Here is a 20,307-nt window from a genome sequence, read left to right on the forward strand (position 1 = left end):
AATAAAATTGAACAGCAGAAGATTAATAACACCTTCTGGCAGTCACTCGATCAATTATGACTGTACAACATGAAATAACATTGTAAACTCACATCAGGCGTAATGTGCAATGAATAATTTCAATCCATCCGACTAGTATCCAATCAGTATGTCAGTGTTTTTTGAGCTTTCAGCCACGTATGCAATTTAGAAGCCCCTTTGCCATTGACACACATGTTTCCCATTCACAGACGATCGAAAAAGCCGCCGTCCGTCTACCCATTCGAGCCCATTAGCTTACGCTCCAGAACGTTCCATGGGTGCACATATTGAAGCAGCATTAATTTACATTGCCCTACACGTGGTTTGGGCAAACAAAACGAGTGCATGCTTTATGCTGCTGACGTGCAAGCATGCGGAATGAATGCATGAACGCCTTGTTGAACTTGAACTGCGTGCGTGTGTGTGGGAAAAGCTGTGATAACTGCAAGGAAAGCATAATCAGACCTCGATTTATTCAGATGCCACTATCAGTCGGTCACACGTACGATGTGTGAGCTAACAATGTGTTGTTCTTGTAACAAGCACCGTAAATACCTGCGCCGGATAATTAGAGCATCAAGTGTGTACTTGAAGATGGCCTGAAGGAATAATCATTTCATTTTATAATACCGATTTCCCTGAGACGTCATTGCGCTTGGAGCACTTCACAACTGGAATGGAACATTTTTTAACATCTCGGACTTGGGGTCTTGTGTCTGTGTCCGTCTTTTTGTTTGAAGAAGTTTCGTCCTGTAGACAGCAGCATAAGATCCGTACTTATCAGTTGCCCAGTTTTCTCTGTTATTACTCGTACCTTAAATTACTTTTTGCAAAGCACAGTCAGTCAGCCCGACCCGGCTAAGCATTTAATTGGAATCGCTTAATCTATTACACTCTTTTCGCCTATCAGTGGGAAGTTTGATTAGTGACGATCGGACTTATGAAGACATCTGCAAGCCAGATAACGTTTTGCTTATGATTGATGACATAATATGCTAGCAATGTGGCCGGTTTAGCTGTGTTAGAGGCTGAAATTAATTAGCCAAATACAAAAAAAAAAAACAGACGAAAAGCATCAGAAGAAAACAGCAAAAAGCCATGACCTAACATAACGCTCCGTTGATAAACGTTAAGACGTCGTGTTTCGTCGAGATTTGCATGGTTAACCGGTGTCTTTCCAGAGCTTAGTGTTTTCCACCAAAGTTTTCTTTGTGTTTCCTTAATACCACTCAACAAGCCCGACTTTTCCAGTATGCTAATGATGTTTTTCTTCATGCATGTGTGAAAATCACTTAAGAAATACATATTTTTGTCATAACGGCACGTTCTAAAGAGGCACATACAGTGTCAACGTTACGTAGCAGAGCGACAGATTTAACGATGGGAGAAAAGTTGTTTCCTAACGATCGATACTACTTATACTTCGAAGGTAGAAAATTTATGGAGCATTTTTAGAACAGCAAAGTGTATGGCAAGTGAGTATTTTCTGCCCTGCTTGTTATGCTTCGTTTTTCGTCATACATGACGCATTAGGCGAAAGCCTTCAATATTGTGACAAGTTGTGCATTTGTTGACGTGGGCTTGAGAGTTATTATTGAACAGGAAGGAAGCATATTTTACTTGGAAGAAATCGATGCAGATGACATCATCGGCTCAATGCTTTTTTTAACGTATAAAATGAATTTTAAAATATTTGACATGATTCATTACTTTTAAGCAAACAAAAAACAAAAACCCCTTTAAACTTGGCAACTAACTACAATGAGTTTCTGGAATGCCATTTTACTTATGAATGGCCTGAATAAAAACAGCTGAGAGCCGAGAATGAGCAGTAAAAAGATTACGCTGATAGTGAGAAGGGGGACTTGAAGAGGTTCAGCAGATTCGGCTCGGTTGCGCCGTAACTAGGGAAACTAACGTTCTAAAGGCGTCTGTCGATGAGTGGCTGCTGCCCTAGAAGTGAGCTAAGCGCAAACGTTGGTAGACTTTCAATTGTTTTTTTTTTCCTGTGTTTTGGCTTGCTTCTTTAAAGTGATACCCTTGCTGATTTAGAAAGTGTAGAAAACGGAACGGTTTTTGGTTTTAATGAGTGTTTTGTAGAGTTCTTAAGTTCTCCTTAATTTACTAGTTCCAAGAGTGTTAAAAAATAAGTTATTGCATATCTTTAGGCGTTACCCGTTCTGGTAGATCCTTCAACAAACAACATTAGCATTATTATATACAAACAAAGTAGGCTTCTGGAAAGTTGAGAATAGTGTGAGCTCGTGCAGGTACAGCAACAGCTGTCAAAATAATTGTTTGGCTCGAGAAATGTCCAGTAGTTTGGGGATTAAAATTGGTCCACAATAAACCAACCCCCACCATGAAAAGTGAGTAATCGTAACGGGTTCTAAATAAGTGAACAATACTGCCGGCAGTTAACGCTATCGTTCTGGGTAGTTGTTAAGGCGGCAGAAAATTAACCATAAAATCGAGCGGAAAGCAGTGACAGCGCACAGAACGAAATTTTTCACGGGTGATAACGTATCAAACGGGATGCATTTTTTTCGTCCATGCCCGAGCGATGTGCTCATGGTGGTGGTGTAAACAAAAAAATGAAACAAGTCCACCACGATTAGAAGACAGTGTTGTTGATGCCTATGGGTTTGGTGAACGATTTACGCCTAATGGGTCATCGAAACGGAATGTCACGTTTAGTTCGCGTTCGTAACCCAAGACGGATTATGGTTCATTTGTTCTCGTCTAGTTCTCGAGCGTTGTTGATCGTCTAGTAAAACATTAAAAAGAATAGAATTAATTGACTTGTGCAAGAATCAACTTTACTTGTCCAATGTTCGAGCATGAATGGTTATGGTTGGAAACATTTTCAATTGGTCAATCCTCATAGCACTAATGAACACCTTTTTCTGATCATTTGCAGAAACAGACGCAGATCCAAACAAGGGCGGAAGTGCAGGGTCGCTAGGACAATCGCAGCCGGGTACGAGCAGCAACAAACCTACAACTTCCAGACGTGCGCAACTCAGTTCCTCACTACAAACCAGCCTCACAATGGTCGCCAGTGGTGGTAGCAATTTTCACTCGGAGTTCCGCAATGACCCCGTCGTGAAGGAGATGAGACATATCCGGGAAGAGAACGCTCGGCGCCAAAAACACGACTACTCACACGTGTTTCGGTGTGTACACGCATACGCTTACCCCCCCTAAATACGTTTGGACGAAGCATTCCGTAACTTTGCTTTTTTATTTCTTTCCCACAGAAATAAGTCCCGGTTTGATTTCGTCAGAATCTCAGCAGTCATTATGGGGATGGAGTTTGTGTACTCCGCCGAGACGGCCTTTGTCTCGCCGATCTTGCTCAGCATTGGCATCGAACATCAGCTAATGACCATGGTGTGGGGCATCTCGCCACTGATCGGGTTCTTCCTATCGCCCGTTATCGGTTCGGTTAGCGATCGATGCCGGTCGAGGTTCGGTCGAAGACGCCCGGTACTGTTTGCGCTCGGTGTCGGTCTGATAACGGGTTGCATACTGGTGCCGTATGGGAAAAACATTGGCGCTTGGTTTGGAGACTTGGGCGAAATTGTAGACGATCCGGCGAACACGTTCAATGGTGCTGCTGCCTTAATAGATCTCAACGGGACGATCGTGTCGGATGCGTTCCGATCGTACAACTTCTACCGGGTGGATGAAGAAATTGCGGAACATCGGACGGATTATAGGTGGGCAATTGTGATCACCATTATTGGTACGATCTTGACTGACTTCAATGCGGACAATTGTATGACACCGTCGCGAGCCTTCCTGCTGGATGTTTCGTTGCCCGGTAAGAGGATGATGATTTGTTGGATTGTGCAGATCTTTACAATTGATTTTACTCTTATTAACAGAGGATCATGGACGTGCTTGCAGTACCTTCTCGATCCTTGCCGGACTTGGTGGATCGGTAGGTTACGCAATGGGAGGCATCAACTGGGATAATACCTCATTCGGAGAGTTCTTGGGCGGAAGCATCAAAACCGTCTTCACTTTAGTCGTGATCATCTTCACAATCTGCCTTACGATTAGCTTGACCAGCTTCCGTGAGATCCCACTGCCTCTGCTCGAATCGGACGAACTGCTGCGTCCACTAACGGAAGCAACGATCAAGAAGGAGAAAGCTCGCCGTCAGAATCAAATTTTTGTGGTAAAAGATGTAAGCAAAGCACTAACGGCTCAACTGCAATCGATTCAATCGCCGCAAGACACTGTGCCACAGAAGATAAACAACGCGCTGGTCGATGTGGAGCGAGCTCCAGCGGCAAAGGATGCGGATGTAGAGCTTGAGGAAGAGGACGAAAACGTCCAGATGGGTCCGATGGATTTCATCAAGAGTATCGTCATGATGCCGAAATCGATTGCGGTCCTGTGTCTGACGAATCTGTTCTGCTGGATGAGCCATCTGAGCTACGCCCTGTACTTCACGGACTTTGTCGGTGAGGAGGTGTTTAAGGGCAATCCAGCAGCACCTTCGTACTCGGAAGAGTATAAACTGTTTCTCGAAGGTGTCCGATATGCTTGCTTCGGTATGGCCATCTATTCGATCTCTTGCTCCACCTGTTCCTTCACGATCGAGAAGCTTATCAAGGTGTTGAAGGCACGCACGGTGTACTGCGGTGGCCTGATACTGGATGCGATCGGTATGGCCTGCATGGCGTTCTTCCCGAACAAGGTGACCGTTTACGTGCTCAGTGCTACGGGTGGTATTGTGTACGCACTACTCTTCACGATGCCATTCCTGCTGCTTGGACAGTATCATGCGAAGGGAACGGTAAGTAATCCGCAACTAAAAAACACTCTTGGACGGAGACTCTCCAATATTAATCTACTACCTTCTGTCTCAACAGTTTAAAGTAACGAAACCGGGTGCCGAACCAACGCAGGAACGAAAGCGCGGTCTCGCAACGGACATTGCCGTCGTCGGTGGTATGATCTTCGTAGCACAGATCATCGTTGCCCTCGGTATGGGTTCGCTTATCTCCGCGTTCGGCACGACCTCGGTTGTCGTTTTCAGTGCCAGCATTTGCAGTCTGCTTGCCTCGATCTGTGCCTCGCAGGTTGTCTACATGGACCTGTGAAGGTTCGTAATGAACGGTTGTTCGACTAGACAGACCTCCAGAAAGAGCAGCCAGACGGATAGCATGAAAGCCCACCAGTGCGCCATGGTATGGTGGGGACCATTGTGATACCAAACCAACTTGATGCAGTGTTAGCCGTTGCTGTTGCTGCTACTACTTCGTGCCGAAAGCGTACTACTAATTAGCACCTTATTTAAATCGTGTACATGGAGGGTGGTACCTGTTTGCTTACTGTTTAGTGTTTTTGTTTTGTAGTTAATTTGACACACAAATAAACATGCTCAATGCATACGGTTGACGATATTGTTCCTGACCTGGGGTGAATAATTGTATATCGGTACGGTATTTATTAATTTGCTTTGAAACGGTTGGAGAATAAAGATACGCGTTAATATGCCATAAAGCTAGACTGTGTTGCGTATTGTTCATTATTTAATTGAAATTGTGCAGCATGTTTCGAAGTTTTCCAATTGGGTCAAATGTGTACGATTTTCCAATAATTTGTTACCATGTAAAAGTCCATATTTTGTTTAGGCTGCTACCATCAGGGTAATGATGCTTAAGGGCCTCGTTGGCATGGACTGCTTTTAACATTTAAATTTTCACTAATGCTTACAGTCTCACCATAATACGTGCGCCTAAAGGTAGCCTTCCAGCACTACACGTTCGTAAGCGCAGCAACTGATAACATAGAATGTATGTTACAAAACATGTGATAATGCTCGCAACCGTGCCGACAATGATAAACAATTTCGAACCCCAAAATAGAACACTTGTAACGACACTACCGGTTGAGGTGTATTACCTAATTGAAAGCAACAATGCTGTATCTCAGCCATATTGGAAAGAATAAACATTGTCAAATGGTAATCCGGCGTGGGATGTTAGGGTAGGAAATGTACCGAAGATGATTTCTTATCATGGTACAAGTCTTACAAGATCTGTGAACAAACAGAGCCAAGCATACGTGACCTGAGTTATCTTAATATCCCGGACATAGTGATGGGAAGAGCAATTGTGACCTTCATTTCGTATTAAGTATGCTGAGATTTATAAGACCAATTCAATTAAAACGTTTTATTTTATTTGTTACTCAATAGTTTTTCACAGGAATTTTCCGTTAAGTCTGCAACAAACAATTGACACTCATATTCCACGTCACTATCAGATCATCCTCGATCATTCATAGCCCACTAGTAAGCGTATTTGCGTTACTCCCCATTAAGCAGAAGCAGATTCCGTGCCGATAAGCTGTCTGTAGCAGCCAGTTCGTTTTTTTTTTTCATTTCACCTGCTGTCGGTGTGTGTTTAGCCGATGCCACTGACATCCGTCCGCGGTGGTCCGGATTAACATCTTTCGGCCGGCGCAACGTCATGTCGTCGTGCCATGAGTCAATGTTTCCATCGACATACGGGCGCGATACCTGCCAACAAACGATTCAGTAGTTAGCTAGCCGCCCGATCGATTAGCTTGGAGCTTGGTCGCTTAGACGCACAGATTTTTGGTGACCAATTCTTCCAAAGGCTACGTCTCGTTACCGTAAATCTAAACATTTCTTATCGGACCAGTTGTGTGGTTCTGTTTATGCTGTTTATCAACACCGGCAATCTAACAAGCGTGACACTGAACGCCAGAGAGTGAGCGCATACGTGAGCGCGGGTGTGTTAACGGTGACGCAGGTGACGCAACCGAGCAGAGGGCGCGCGTTACTTTTCCAACCGGCTGGACGGTAACGCCGGGCACGACTCGCCTCTAGCAGCAGTGTTTAGAGCGGAGTGCAGTTTGCACGCGCTCCAACTCTCGGCCACTCAGCCACAGCCTCCGGTCTATCATGTACCGGGAGATAAAGGGCATTTACAATTGGCTCGCGTCGTTCGCGATCAGTGGCACGCGGGCAGTGAGCGGTTCCAGACCGGTACGGGCGTTACAGTGCAGCAGACGATACCGGACCCATTCCGTTTCCGGACTAGACGCGACAATGGTAAAGACCGGCTCGGGTGGAGGTTCTTCGGCCGCTTCCGGGCGGGTAGTGCTTAGCCGCAAGAACACTGGCATAGATCCGGTGGTGGAGGAGTTGAGACGTGTGAGGGAGGAAAACGCACGCCACAAACAGTACGACTATTCGCACGTGTTTAGGTAGGTATGATGGATGGGTTTGATCAAGTGTAATCTGGTTGGCAGTCAAAAAAAAGTGTGTGTGCGTGTTAAGCTTAACTTAAGCTTAAAGAAGCATTTGTTATTGAATTATGTGTTATCTAACAGTTGGTATTCGTGAAAGAATGGAAGGACGAACGAAAGGCAAATGAAAAAAAGTACTTAATATAAGGTTCCACGATACGATCGTGAGGAAGTTACGGAGCAAGCGATCGTTCATATTGTGAGCATAGTTGGTGAAATGTGGTGTACTTGACAGTGACGGTAGTGATTTAAATAATGGTTTATGTGATTGACTCGTGTGAAGTGAGTTTTTTTTTTAAATAATTAAAGATGAAGATAATCTGATGATGCTTACAATCAGTGAAGGGTTTTTTCAAGGTTCATTTTTATCAGAAAAATATGCAAATAACTATGTATTGTTGCGTATAGAAAACTATATAAAAATGAAAGTTTTAGGTGTGAAGTTACATTGGAACTTTTAAAATATTTTGACTAAAATATGATCTACTCAAACTACGTTGGAGCTTAACTACACATATTTCAACAGTGTGCAGTGCGGAGTGGCTCTGGTGGAATTTTTCCGCTTTAATTTGTAATATCACTTACTGGCTGCTGTTTAGAAATAATAAAGGAAATATTTTTCAAAAAGAAACTTATGATAAAAGCATTGAAAAAGTTGTGATAAAGCGGATGAATTAGTGAAGTGGTTTGTGGTGGAGTCTCTATGAAAAAGATAAGGTAGATTTGTAGTAGGAAAGGATGGAAGGTCTCTTAATAAATTCATGTTAAATTCCGAACTGTTTTCTACTTTGTAACAACGAGTATTTTACGTCAAAGAAGCCACGAGAGAGTCACAATAGACGGGCTAAGTCCGCGGTAGTTTGTAATGCCAGAGAAAAGAAGGCCTTTAGTGAAGATTTTCGTTTGAAAAAAACTGCGTAGAGCCTTACAAATTGCAGTGAAAACGTATCGACAGTTCATATCTACAGTAACAGCTTCAAACACTGGAATCTGCAAGGGAATCTAACGAACGTTTTACAAAAATGGATTTGATCAACTAATGTTTATAAATAAGAAAAAAACAAGCATATCCTTCAATCAATTCAAAGCTATTTCCAGTGAATCACACCTTGAAGCCTCTCAATATCTGAGTTCAAGAGACGAGCTCATGAATGATCAGTCTATTTATGCTCGTGCATTAAAAAAACAAACTAGCCTTTTTATCCTTCGTCTGCACGTTTGCTTTCGGTAGGAAAAAAACGCTGCTCGATTTCGTCCGGCTGTCGTTTGTGATCATGGGCATCGAGATTGTCTACTCGGCGGAGACAGCTTTCGTGACACCGATTCTGCTCGGCATCGGCATCGAACATCAGCTGATGACGATCGTCTGGGGAATTTCGCCGCTCATCGGCTTCATCGTCTCACCGTTTCTGGGCACGTTTAGCGATCGATGCCGGTCCCGTCTAGGTCGCCGTCGACCGTTGCTGCTGGTGCTCGGAATGGGACTGGTGTTAGGTAAGTGGCCCTTCAACTACCTTGGCACGTGCTGGATAACTAGTTTTTTCCCGTGCATGCTGTTTGTATGATCAGCTTGCAGAACAAGAGAGAGAACTTAATGTAATGCATGTACAGTGATAGTTACACAAATTGTACGAGCAAAATTAGGAGTCAACCAATGTATTAGAACCAGTGAGCACACTACCCGGTTAGTCGTCAGAGACAACTGAACTTCGCACCAACTGCCATATGAATGTCGTATTTGATCACACAGTGGTTGTTCGAAACATGCCATTTGCTGTTGTGCTTCTGTATGTAACTTATTTATCATGTAGCGTGCTGTGAGCACGCATCGCTACTTTGCTTATCGTTCCATCAGTAGCTAAGCTATGTTTACTAGCACAGAGCACCCGCATTATTTTACAAGCAAAACTATGAACTTTGTCTCGATCAAAGCATCAAGATTCGATCACGCTACGCCACATTCTAGTCTGCGCCGGATATTATCATCCAGATGGTAATAAAAAGAATTGCCGACTTCTTATCGACCAGCTTAATACCAGATATCGCTTGCAATACAACATTTCGGAGGCTACTGTTATTAGTAGCCCTGACCCAACCACAAATTTACCAAAGGTAATCGATGACTCAATAAGCTTATCAAACTTCACAGTTTATTACTTCGCCCACCACACTCTGTCGCCCAGGGCACGATGATGTGATGTGGTTCACTTATCGCTTAATGTACTTTGATTTAATTTAATGTTTTACCATTCGATTACCGATTGCTTGGGAGGGTATGTGTGTGTGCATTCGCCGTACTTGCTGTGTGATGACAACTTGCAGTGTGTTTTGCATCGTACCAAGCTGACTTGCTTTGCTCATCCAGCTAATGAGCGTTGCAACAATGCACGTGCACTGATAATCGTTAATCTGGCAGGACGGCTAAACAATTTTGCTCCCGCAAATATATTTCCTTTGTTGACCTTTAATGCAGGCGAAACGTTGATGTAGTTGTGGACGGCTGGATCAAATAATCTTTTTTGTTTTTAAGAATTTTACAAACATTTGCAAGCATTGCACGAAACGATTTACGCTCGATTTACGAAGAAAGAACTTTTACAGGTTTACGTAGAGGTTGCTAGGTAAATAAATGTGAGGTAATTTTTTTATTCAATGAAGAAAGGCCCAGCCGTATAACTCCAATGTAAGGCAATAATGTTATTATAAGTTTGCTTTATATAATGGACTTGCCTAAAGAAATGATTAAAGTTTTCAAAGACGATAAACTGTTAAATCTTCTAAACTATACCTCACATAAACTAAATCTACGACGATAAAATCGTACAGAAATACGAAAGCGGCTGGTTTAATTTATTTTTGTAAATTAAAATGATTTAAATCGAAAAACAATGGAAACATACTTACTTATCAGGCGCTACAACCGCTTTGCGGTCCTGGCCTGCCGCAGCAGAAGCCGGAACGGCTCACGATCCCGCGCCGTCGTCCGCCAATCCGCTAGCCATTGGAAACATAGTGTCCTTTAAATTCTGGTTGTCTTAAATTTCAACTAAACCGTGCCATAAACTTCATTTAAGATGGTAATGAAAATATAAATTTAATAATAGTACCTTTGAGCTTCAGTGGTCTTGGAGAAGTTAACTTCTATTTCTTCGACACAAAACCAAATGAGTAATCTCTCTCTGTCATTGAAATGTTCTTCTACATTGTTCCAGGATGTCTTCTGCTGCCATTTGGAGAGACGATAGGACATTGGCTGGGTGACATAGGAGAGACTGGAGAGCCAGTTATAAACAACACCGTCACAATCGATCGTAATTACAATCCATACCAATCATCATCGTCTGGTGCTAGCACGGAGCATTACAAATGGGCGATAGTGGTCACCATCCTCGGTACGATACTGTTAGACTTTTGTGCCGACTCTTCACAAGCACCATCCATGGCCTATCTGTTGGATGTGAGTCTTCCTGGTAAGGTCTGTTTTTATTCGTAAAAAGCATTCTTAATAAAATTCGTCTATTCCTAACTCTAGAGGACCACGGTCAAGCCTGCAGTACCTACTCACTACTGTCCGGAGTTGGTGGATGTATTGGCTATCTAATCGGTGCCATCAACTGGGATGGTACAGCACTGGGAGAACTTCTCGGCGGCAACATCAACACCGTCTTCATCCTGGTGACGGTAATATTTGCCCTCTGCCTCTGTGTGACCGTGTGTAGCTTTCGAGAAATTCCATTACCACTGATGGAACAGGATGAGCAACTACAACCGCTCACCGAACGTATAATAGCTAAAGAGCGACATCGACGCGCCACCGAAAAGAATCTTCTTCCGATGAAAAACATAGCAGACTCACTGTTACTTCAGCTTGACAGTGAACAGGATCCTCGAGAGCTTGAAGAACTGTCCACTTCCAATGGAACCGGCGACAAAATTCCCCTCCTCAGTCGATTTCTAGAGGAGAAGGAACAGCGTTCGAATCATCGATCCGCAAAGGAGTTCCTAAAGACCACCTTTCGGATACCGTCGACACTTGGAATACTTTGCTTGACGAATCTGTTCTGCTGGATGAGCCACATCAGCTATTCGCTCTACTTTACGGATTTCGTTGGGGAAAATGTGTTCGGCGGTGATCCCATGGCACACTCCGATTCGGAAGAGTACGCCCTCTACATCGAAGGAGTCCGGTATGGATGTTTCGGGATGGCAATATACTCGATAGCCTGCTCGACGTATTCGTGTACGATCGAGCGAATGATAAGACTGTTTCGGGCACGTAACGTGTACAGCGGAGGACTGTTGATCGATTTTCTCGGCATGCTGTGTATGGCCATGTTCCCGAACAAAGTGACGGTGTACGTGTTTAGCGTTACGGGTGGAATTGTGGGCGCTCTGCTCTTCACCATGCCCTACATTATACTGGCAAAGTATCACGCGAAAGGATTGGTATGTTGTGTAAAGATAATTAAATCAACAAATTACTATAAAATGTCGGGCAACATGAAAAAATAATCAACCATTATTTTGTATTCTCCCATCCTTAGCTTGACACGTCCAATGAAACAAACCCAATGCAACCACGACGCGGACTGGCGTCCGACATTTCCATCATCGGAAGCATGCTATTTGTAGCGCAAATCATTCTCTCCCTGACGATGGGTCCGCTGGTGACGTTAACCGGCACGACGGCATCGGTCATATACACTGCAAGCGCTTGCAGTCTAATAGCGTCGATATGTGCCACCCAGGTCCAGTATCTGGATCTGTAGTCGGGGTTGGGATTATGAAAGTGCATTTAAGCGGGCGAACAACACATTGTGATACTACGGGGTTGCGAAGGAATTTATTGATAAGCTTAGCGAAAACAATCAATTTTAGAATTACTTATATACTTATACTAATAGTGAATTTAATATAATTATGAAAGAGAAAAGAAGATAAACCAGCTACACTAATCCGTAAAATTGAATTTATGTTTTTATTGTACTTGTTCGAATCGACGTCTCACTGTTGGGTTGAAGCTGAACTTATCATCGCCTAAAGGTATGCAATTTGGTGTTGAAAATATTGTCGGTTACCCAATGAACAGATTAAATGCTGTTGAGCTGTGCAGTAAGAATTTATCGAAAATTGTACAAATAAATATTTAAATATTTGAACAGGTAATTTACATGATACATTTTCTTAATCTTTAAATGTCAATTTTAATCGAAGTTTCTATTTTTAAATGCTTCTAATAAAACTGAAAAAAATGTGCCCACTGATTATGCAATTTGCATTACTTTCAATGAAAACGAAATGTAAAGGAAATGTAAAGGCACGAACTTAAAATCGTTTTTCTAATGAACGAAAATATATTCCGCCAAATCCACAACGTAATTTGTCATCTTAATTATACCAATACAATCATGCTTTCTTTTCTTCTCCCCCCTAAAAAAAATTCCATCCTAATCTTTGGTGTACTAGTAAAAAAGCCTTGATCGATAATGGTTCCATACGGATATAAATGCTTTTACCATTGTAAAACACTCCATTTTATTGGCACGCGGTTTGTTGAGATTGCTTAGCAATTTCGGGCAAAGATAATTATCTCACGCTGGCATGATCGTACAGCTTGCGTGTTGGGAATTGTGATACGCCGTCAAAACATTTCTCAACCATCGTCGTACACGGTTAATCATTATCGTCCTGATTAAACAGTCATATAAGCTATAGCAATCGAACAAAACAGATATTGCACTGTGTGCGGTCTATCGTGTGCAAAATGTGTTTAGCTGATTGACGCAAAAGTGCTGAATTTTTGCGATAAAGACATTATTGGCGAACCCGATTACGAGTGTATCCTTCGGGGCACAATCGTCGCTTAAAGCTGCGTGCATTGGATGTTTTGCACTGCGTGTGATAATTTATTACCTGTTCTTGCAATGTTGAGGGAGCCACGCTGTTTAGGATTAAGTGTTACTGTTTATCAATCAACTTCTCAACTTCTCACTGCACGTCTGTCGGAGAAAATATGGGAAAACCCTTGGAGAATAAACATGCTGACGGGACGTGGCTGTATTATTGTTTAACGTTTCGTGTACCCAACTAAGTTTTAGTTATAACATTCACAACACTACACTGTATAGCACACAACGAGAAGTGGACGAAAAATCCCTTAAAACTTGTTTGAAAATTACCGTTCTGTCTATATAATTAAATTGTTGTCCCCGTTCTACGTGTCGCTTACGTTGACGGATAGATTCTGAACACTCTGATCAACCGGACCGATCGTGCTGCTTAGTGACCTTGTATTTGTGCCAGAAGTAACAGCAGGTTGCTCACCAGCTCAGGGCATACATTCTCGTGTACTAAACACATATTGGGCTGTGAGTCTGCGACTATGAAACGGAATGTATGCTCAGAAGCAACAAGGAGAAAAAAAAACAAAAACAGCTGTTACTGGAAGATAAAGCAACAAAGCTGCCCCGAATGACCACGAAGATTTTATGTGACCTTTACAAATCTGTCTGTTGTTCCGACTACTGCATGCTGTTTAATGCTTTATTTAACGGAAATCTCGCTCTTTTGTATGCTGCTTTAAATAAGTTAATAGTTAGGACTAACTATTCAACTACATGGTACGAGTCGTATTATAATGTCTAATATGTTATTCGATAAATGGTGTTCGACAATGGTTTCTATAAATTATTAGATAGTTATGAGAACTTGTATGGGTAATAGTTTTCGTCTTCCCATTTTTGAAACGGTGTTCTTCGCGATTTTTTGTCACTTCTTGGCCATGAAGATCATTGTCATTTTGCTCCTTATTCTATGCTTCTCATTTATTTATTTATTTATCACTAAATATCTAATATCTAATATCAAGTTTTAGTGTTTCAAATTATACATTTTTCCCTTCCTAATTTTGATGCATAAATATTTTATTTTAATGTTTCATTCCACAATTTTCTTTCTGTGTAATGCATGTTACATGAAAGAATTGAGCACCTCTGGCACTGTACGTAATGCATAGATACTCTCGCCGGAAGTTAAGGCACTTGAACGTGATCTTCTATAAAATTTCAACCAGTTGTCGCTGTTACCAACAGATGTTAAGACATGAATATGATAGATAGATAAAAGTGATCGTTCAATAGCCCTGAAGCTGAAAACCTATAATTATTTCTCAGTAAGTATTGCCAATGTAGTTTTGTTTCTAAGCAGTTTCAAAACAAGAAAATTGTTGATCTTTTCTCAACTGATATTGATCGTTACTTACCTCCACCTTGGCCATGTCACAGACAAATTATTGTTTCCTGGTCTTTCTTCGTCCATTGGGCTTATCAAGAAATGAATCTTCCGGCTATTGAGCGTCCTGTGCATCCGCTAGTTCAGGAACACTGAGCGTACCGCTGAAAACCGACAAAAAAGTCCAATAAACGATTGAAACTGCTGCGTAACAATACCGACCGCCGAACACTGACCCTTAATGATACGGAGCATGTCATCAGAGCCGTACGGACCACGATTGTAGAGCCTGCTCTATTTAGGATAATAAAGTTTAGGTCGTAAAGCTCCTCCTTATCAGACGGTTATTCGGTACGATACTTTCTTCGAATTGTGATTACCTATTCGTCCAAGGACGTTCTGGGCGACCGGCGACGGCCGAAGTTCCCCACCATGGGGTGTGTAGGTTTGGGGCCGCTAACGGTGCTGATGGTGGTGGTGATACCTTAACCGATTATGCAGGTAATCGCAACGCCGGTATATAAAGGCGATCGTAACCGGCGACACGGTTTAGTTGGGTTCTCGCGTCGTGTCTCGCTGAAAGTGGTTTTGGTGGGACTAACTTCAATTCCCGGTCCAAAAAAATAAAAAAATAGTGACCTGTTAAACTACTGGGAGATAGAGCCCATTGTGAATGTTGTGCTGGTGAAGCTAGGCGTGTGTAATGTGTGGTGGAATCCTCTTTCTTCAGGATCGACGCGTTTTTAACACAAAAAGGTTGTGAGACTAGATTAATAGAGATCGTTGGATCGAATTCAAATCACGTCGATATCGTGCAACATGCATTCAATGGTGTCGATATTCCCCGGTAACGGGTGACGATTTGCTGACCCTGCACCTGATGTAATCAGTACCGGTTGCGAGAAAAGTGTAACTAAAAAAGTGTCATTTAGTGTTAAAATTCAAATTGTTAAAATTAAAGCTGATTGCTTTAGAAGTGTCTGGTACCCCAACAAGTACCTCCAGAGTACATCTTTGGGACGGTGTCGAACAGTGAGTGTGAGAGCGTGTCGTCCAGCTTCTATTTTGTGACTTCAACAACATGGCGGACACGGACATGGAACAGACGAAAACGGATGTCGCGGTGTACGCGAACGGAAATTCGCTGCCGACCGATAAGGAGATTATGGATGGCATGCTGCAAGTGCGATTTCTGCACGCCAAAAAGCAAGATCGCGATTATTCACACATATTCAGGTAATTAGATCGTATCGGACCAGGGGCCATCTCGGTGGGTAGAGTTGATGGATGGATGGGGATGAAACAGTTGATGATGTATTGTCTAGTTCACCGACAAGCTGTTTATAATTTCACCTGAAATGATCTGCTCGGTGAAGTAGATTGGAAAATGACATTATCATTGTCACAGTAAACACATTGCCATGTTGAGCTGATTTTATCATGAAAATGTGGGTTAGGCTTTTTGCGCGGTTTAGAATGCATTTGTTCTTAGTCAGATTGAGGTGTAATTTGCAAACTTTTGCGCTGTAAGTTTGTACTAATTCTAGCGGCTCTGATCTTCCTAAAAGAAGGACCGTGAATCTTCTCGAACGCAAAACTGATTATATCTTTAAATTAGTCGTAATTGTTCAACCTTAACAAATTTCACAAATTTATGTAACTAAAGTTAGGTCAATGATTGAAATTTACAAAAGAATAAAAGGTGGTTGAGAAAGCATAACACACACAATCATTCCTTCATGAATGGTATCGCAATTTTTTCAAGCAATCAATGGAAAATGCAAGATACACAAACTGACAATGAACAACTTCCTTCCGCCCAGTGTCATTGACATAATTTCCGTACACGAGTGACGTTGCAGAGCGCTTTACACACGCTATAAATTTAATATTATTTGCAGCATTTACTTCTACAACCGTGATGCCGTCTTTACGATCTAAAACAGTCGTGTACGCGTACGGCGCTAAGGGGTACACGTTGTCAGGGTACAAACGAATCGTTTCAACCTGACCCGAGCCAGATTATACAGGTTTCATTTATGACCATTCTATCTACCATGCCGTGGTATAGCGATCATGCACTAATCTAAACTCAATTGACCGGTTTATCGTGGTCCATCGTTGACAGATCGTAATGAACAGGATAGGTGCCAAATCTTATCGTTCTCCATGGGTTTGCAAACTTCTTGGGTTTTTTTGAACAATCTCAATTGATAATATTAGTCGACTTGATTTGACGTCACGGCTTTTTGGAGTTAAGGTTCCGGTATGTATGTGTATCTTCTGTTTCTGTCCTTCAGGCATTTAATACTCACGCAGTCAAGTTGTGATGGTTTGTTTTGGGAAGACTTTGCTTAAACAAACAACAACCAACTGGCCAAATCCGTTTTTATCTGCAATGTAAAAGCTAATCTTCATCCCAGAGTAAGAGATAATCTGGACGGGGTACAGTCCACCGGTTTAAGCGAATTGCTGTTACCAACAGTTGTTGTGATTTATTTTGGTTCACGGTTTTTGCTTACTGTGTGTTTGTTTTGCATAAACTTTAACTCGCCGAAGATATTTGAAAAAGGTTCTCGCAGGAAACAAAGAGCGCATATGGTCTTGTACACCGTTGGCCAGACTTAACGGCGCTTTTTTGTGCGTTGGATCAAAGTAAGTCCCAAGCTGCGGTGTTGGTAAGTTCAGTTTGGGACAAACATAATACTGGTTTTGCCTGAGGCATAACAGCATGGTCGGCTAAACATAGAACCGACCCGAGTGCAGTTAGGCTTCAGTGAAAGGCTGAAAAGAAAAACAAGTCCGGTTTGGTTTGTTCGAATGGTATGAAGTTGTTCTGTTGAAAACGATTCATAATTGGAGTGCAAATTGTAACAAAAAATCATAGAAGTTGGGTTGGGAGTTTGATAGTAGTTTGAGGTTTTAAACGCTGTCAGCAAGTCAACTAATGCAAAGAACAATACTTAAATTCGGCAGTTCAATGAATGTTTCATGGTCATTTTTTAATATTATTTTGATGAACAATTTCACCGTCATATAATATTTCTCTTAGATTATTATGATTATGATATTATTTTCAGAATATTTATTGTATTTTGTTTTCTTACTAATGTGTGTATTGAAATGCTTCTTATCTCCCAAAACCAATGTAGGAAAAAGTCACGCTTGCAGTTGATACGACTCTCAATGGTAATCGTCGGTATCGAGTTCCTGTACGCAGCCGAAACAGCCTTCGTCACACCGATCCTTCTCGGCATCGGCCTATCCCACACCTTCATGACCATGATATGGGCTTTCTCGCCAGTGCTGGGATTCTTCTTTGCGCCCATGATTGCTTCCTTCAGTGACACGATCCGGTTGCAGTGGGGAAGACGGCGACCCGTCCTGTTAGCTTTAGGCCTCGCGATGATGGCGGGCATGTGGATATTGCCTCACGGTAAAACGATCGGTGTATTCTTCGGCGATCCGGATGTGCCGGTTGATCAGATGGAGGGATTCCGATGGTCCATCCCGGTGACAATAGTAGGGCTTGTGCTGACGGACTTTGATGCCGAGACGAGCAACGGTATTGCACGCGCGTATTTTATGGACAGTTGCACACCTGGTAAGTTTTGGAAGAGGAATGTGGGTACCTCCAGTCATTTGAAGCACTTAACCTTACCAATCTCCGTTTACCTTCCTCAGATGATCAGGCACGAGTACTGACGACGGCTATGTTCATCGGTGGACTGGGAGGTACGGCCGGATACGTGCTGGGTGCAATAGACTGGAGCCAAACCAATCTTGACATCCTAGGAAGTAACGAAGCGACCGTATTCCTTTTCGTGTTCATCGTGCTCGGAATCGGTTTGCTGATCACCCTAACTAGCTATCGTGAAATTCCGCTGCCTTTGATGGAAAGGGATCCCCTCCTGCGACCGATCAACTCGAACGCATTCGAAGCGGAAAAGGCTCGCCAACTGGCTGTGTACAGCATCTCCAAGGACGTGCTCGTCGATCCCGTCAAACCGGACAAGGACGCTAACGTGTCCGTCGATGAGGATGATGACGATAAACCCTTGCGGTTGCGGGACTTTGTGAAGAACATTGTCCGGATGCCGAAAAGCTTGTTCATACTGTACTCGACCCAGTTCTTCTCACAGCTCGGATATCTTAGCTACTGTCTGTACTTTACTGACTTTGTGGGTGCCGAAGTGTTTGGAGGTGACGTCTCGGCACCGCCCGGAACACCGGAAGCAGCACTGTACGAAGATGGCGTACGATACGGTTGCTGGGGGATGGCAGTATTTGCAGTGTGCAGTGCGTCCTATTCAGCCATCATCGAGCAGTTGGTGAAGCGGTTTAGGTAAGAATTACAGGGAAAGATCAGAGGTGAGGTGAATGGCGAGTAATGAATGATTTCCATCCCTCTAGTGCTCGTCCAGTGTATATTGGAGGACTGTTGCTGTTCAGCTTAGGCATGCTTTTTATGGGACTGTTTCGCGAGAAGTTTATGATCTTCATAGCCTGCCCGACGGTGGGCATCATGTATGCTACGATGTACTCTCTTCCCTACTTGCTGGTGTCACAGTATCACTCTAAAAACTCTGTACGTGGACTGTTAATTTGTCTGTGATGCACCAAACTTATCAAAGAATTCACTATTTTTATTTACAGTTCGAAGTAAAAGATGGTAAGTGTGTACCAAACACTACTAAACGTGGCTTCGGTGCAGACGTTTCACTGATGAGCAGCATGCTGTTCCTCGCACAGGTAAATCACAGCTTGTTTCTGCAATTATCCTTGTACTAATGCTTGAATACCTCCTTCTTTCGTTCACAGCTCATCATATCGCTGGCCATCGGTAGTATCATTGATGCAGTTGAATCAAACGTAGTGGTCATCTTCTCCGCCAGCATATTCTCCCTTGTCGCTGCCTTGACAGCCTCCCAGATTGTCTACATGGGACTGTGATAGATAATTCAATAGGATTTTTGTAGTTGTTTTTCAGACAATCTGGACTGTGTGATAGGCTGGACGTCCGAACTTCAATATGGAAATGTGATAGACTGTATTATTTAATTTGATAGTGAATGTGGTTTAACTCGCACAACCGATACGTCAAACCATTAAAGCTGCGTTTATGAGGAACTGAATGAGAATTGTTATTTAATGCCTGGGGGAGCACAGATCGTAATTTGAAGAAAAAAGCTAGATTCATTCAGCGGTGGATTAAGCCTTTCAAAGACCCTAAGCTGAACGGAAATTTGGGAATTCTATCACATTGAATCTAAGTTGAGTGAAGGTCCGATTAGTACTACGCATGTGAAGCCATGTATCGGATTTATAACTAACTTTGCCAACACTTACTACATTAATGATCGTTAAACATTGATTTAAATAACACAAAAACTGAACAGGAATTGATCGGGATCCAGTTAAGTTGTTCCACAAAAAAATACGCGACCCCAAGCCGATGAGCCAGCTAGCTCCGAGTAAGCGAGTTATCGCCAGTTTTCCGTAGAAATACTCTTTTTCGCGGAATAACTATGCGAGGGGTGGCGTAATCGGGGTGAGGTACTATAATAGGATGCACGACTCAAAGACGCATCCAACGGTACGCGGAACGCCCCGATTGGGCCAACAAAGACTGAGTTATCGCCGATTTTCCACGGGAATCTTTTACTATTTCCGCCATAACTGGGCAGGGGGTGGTATGATCGGGTTGAGGTGTTCTACAAAAAGTTGTGCGGTTCAAAGACTCAACCAACCGTTTGCGGA

At 42.7% G+C, this 20,307-nt stretch overlaps 4 protein-coding genes across 4 annotated transcripts in view; 3 read left to right on the forward strand and 1 right to left on the reverse strand.

Moving 5' to 3' along the window:
• Nucleotides 1-1,025: 1,025 nt before the first annotated feature.
• The window catches only part of LOC126568447 (probable 6-phosphogluconolactonase), an 81,296-nt gene continuing 62,014 nt past the window's right edge, over nt 1,026-20,307 (reverse strand). The window contains exon 4 of the mRNA XM_050224924.1: nt 1,026-1,037. Coding sequence (XP_050080881.1) covers nt 1,034-1,037 — 4 coding nt within the window. The 3' untranslated portion in view covers nt 1,026-1,033. The remainder of the gene's footprint in view (nt 1,038-20,307) is intronic.
• LOC126568013 (proton-associated sugar transporter A-like) lies at nt 2,945-5,138 on the forward strand. The gene is made up of 4 exons (XM_050224410.1): nt 2,945-3,197; nt 3,282-3,847; nt 3,912-4,831; nt 4,908-5,138. Exons 1-4 carry the CDS (start codon nt 3,073-3,075, stop codon nt 5,136-5,138), a joined length of 1,842 nt encoding a protein of 613 aa, XP_050080367.1. The 5' UTR covers nt 2,945-3,072.
• On the forward strand, nt 6,971-12,117 carry LOC126567972 (proton-associated sugar transporter A-like). The gene is made up of 5 exons (XM_050224357.1): nt 6,971-7,275; nt 8,549-8,811; nt 10,530-10,787; nt 10,850-11,763; nt 11,862-12,117. Exons 1-5 carry the CDS (start codon nt 6,971-6,973, stop codon nt 12,084-12,086), a joined length of 1,965 nt encoding a protein of 654 aa, XP_050080314.1. The 3' UTR covers nt 12,087-12,117.
• On the forward strand, nt 15,629-19,504 carry LOC126568083 (proton-associated sugar transporter A-like). Its single transcript, XM_050224501.1, has 6 exons — nt 15,629-15,783; nt 17,700-18,151; nt 18,232-18,892; nt 18,961-19,135; nt 19,204-19,299; nt 19,369-19,504. Exons 1-6 carry the CDS (start codon nt 15,629-15,631, stop codon nt 19,498-19,500), a joined length of 1,671 nt encoding a protein of 556 aa, XP_050080458.1. The 3' UTR covers nt 19,501-19,504.

This window comes from Anopheles maculipalpis, chromosome 2RL (assembly GCF_943734695.1).
Source record: "Anopheles maculipalpis chromosome 2RL, idAnoMacuDA_375_x, whole genome shotgun sequence".
In the NCBI taxonomy this organism is placed as follows: Eukaryota; Metazoa; Arthropoda; class Insecta; order Diptera; family Culicidae; genus Anopheles; species Anopheles maculipalpis.

Coding starts and splice junctions, on each gene's coding strand:
- LOC126568013 (XM_050224410.1), top strand. CDS start 3,073: ATGGTCGCCAGTGGTGGTAGCAATTTTCACTCGGAGTTCCGCAATGAC. Junction 3,848..3,911: donor GCTGGATGTTTCGTTGCCCG/GTAAGAGGATGA, acceptor TCTTATTAACAG/AGGATCATGGACGTGCTTGC. Junction 4,832..4,907: donor AGTATCATGCGAAGGGAACG/GTAAGTAATCCG, acceptor CTGTCTCAACAG/TTTAAAGTAACGAAACCGGG.
- LOC126567972 (XM_050224357.1), top strand. CDS start 6,971: ATGTACCGGGAGATAAAGGGCATTTACAATTGGCTCGCGTCGTTCGCG. Junction 7,276..8,548: donor GACTATTCGCACGTGTTTAG/GTAGGTATGATG, acceptor TGCTTTCGGTAG/GAAAAAAACGCTGCTCGATT. Junction 11,764..11,861: donor AGTATCACGCGAAAGGATTG/GTATGTTGTGTA, acceptor TCCCATCCTTAG/CTTGACACGTCCAATGAAAC.
- LOC126568083 (XM_050224501.1), top strand. CDS start 15,629: ATGGCGGACACGGACATGGAACAGACGAAAACGGATGTCGCGGTGTAC. Junction 15,784..17,699: donor GATTATTCACACATATTCAG/GTAATTAGATCG, acceptor AAACCAATGTAG/GAAAAAGTCACGCTTGCAGT. Junction 18,152..18,231: donor TATGGACAGTTGCACACCTG/GTAAGTTTTGGA, acceptor TACCTTCCTCAG/ATGATCAGGCACGAGTACTG.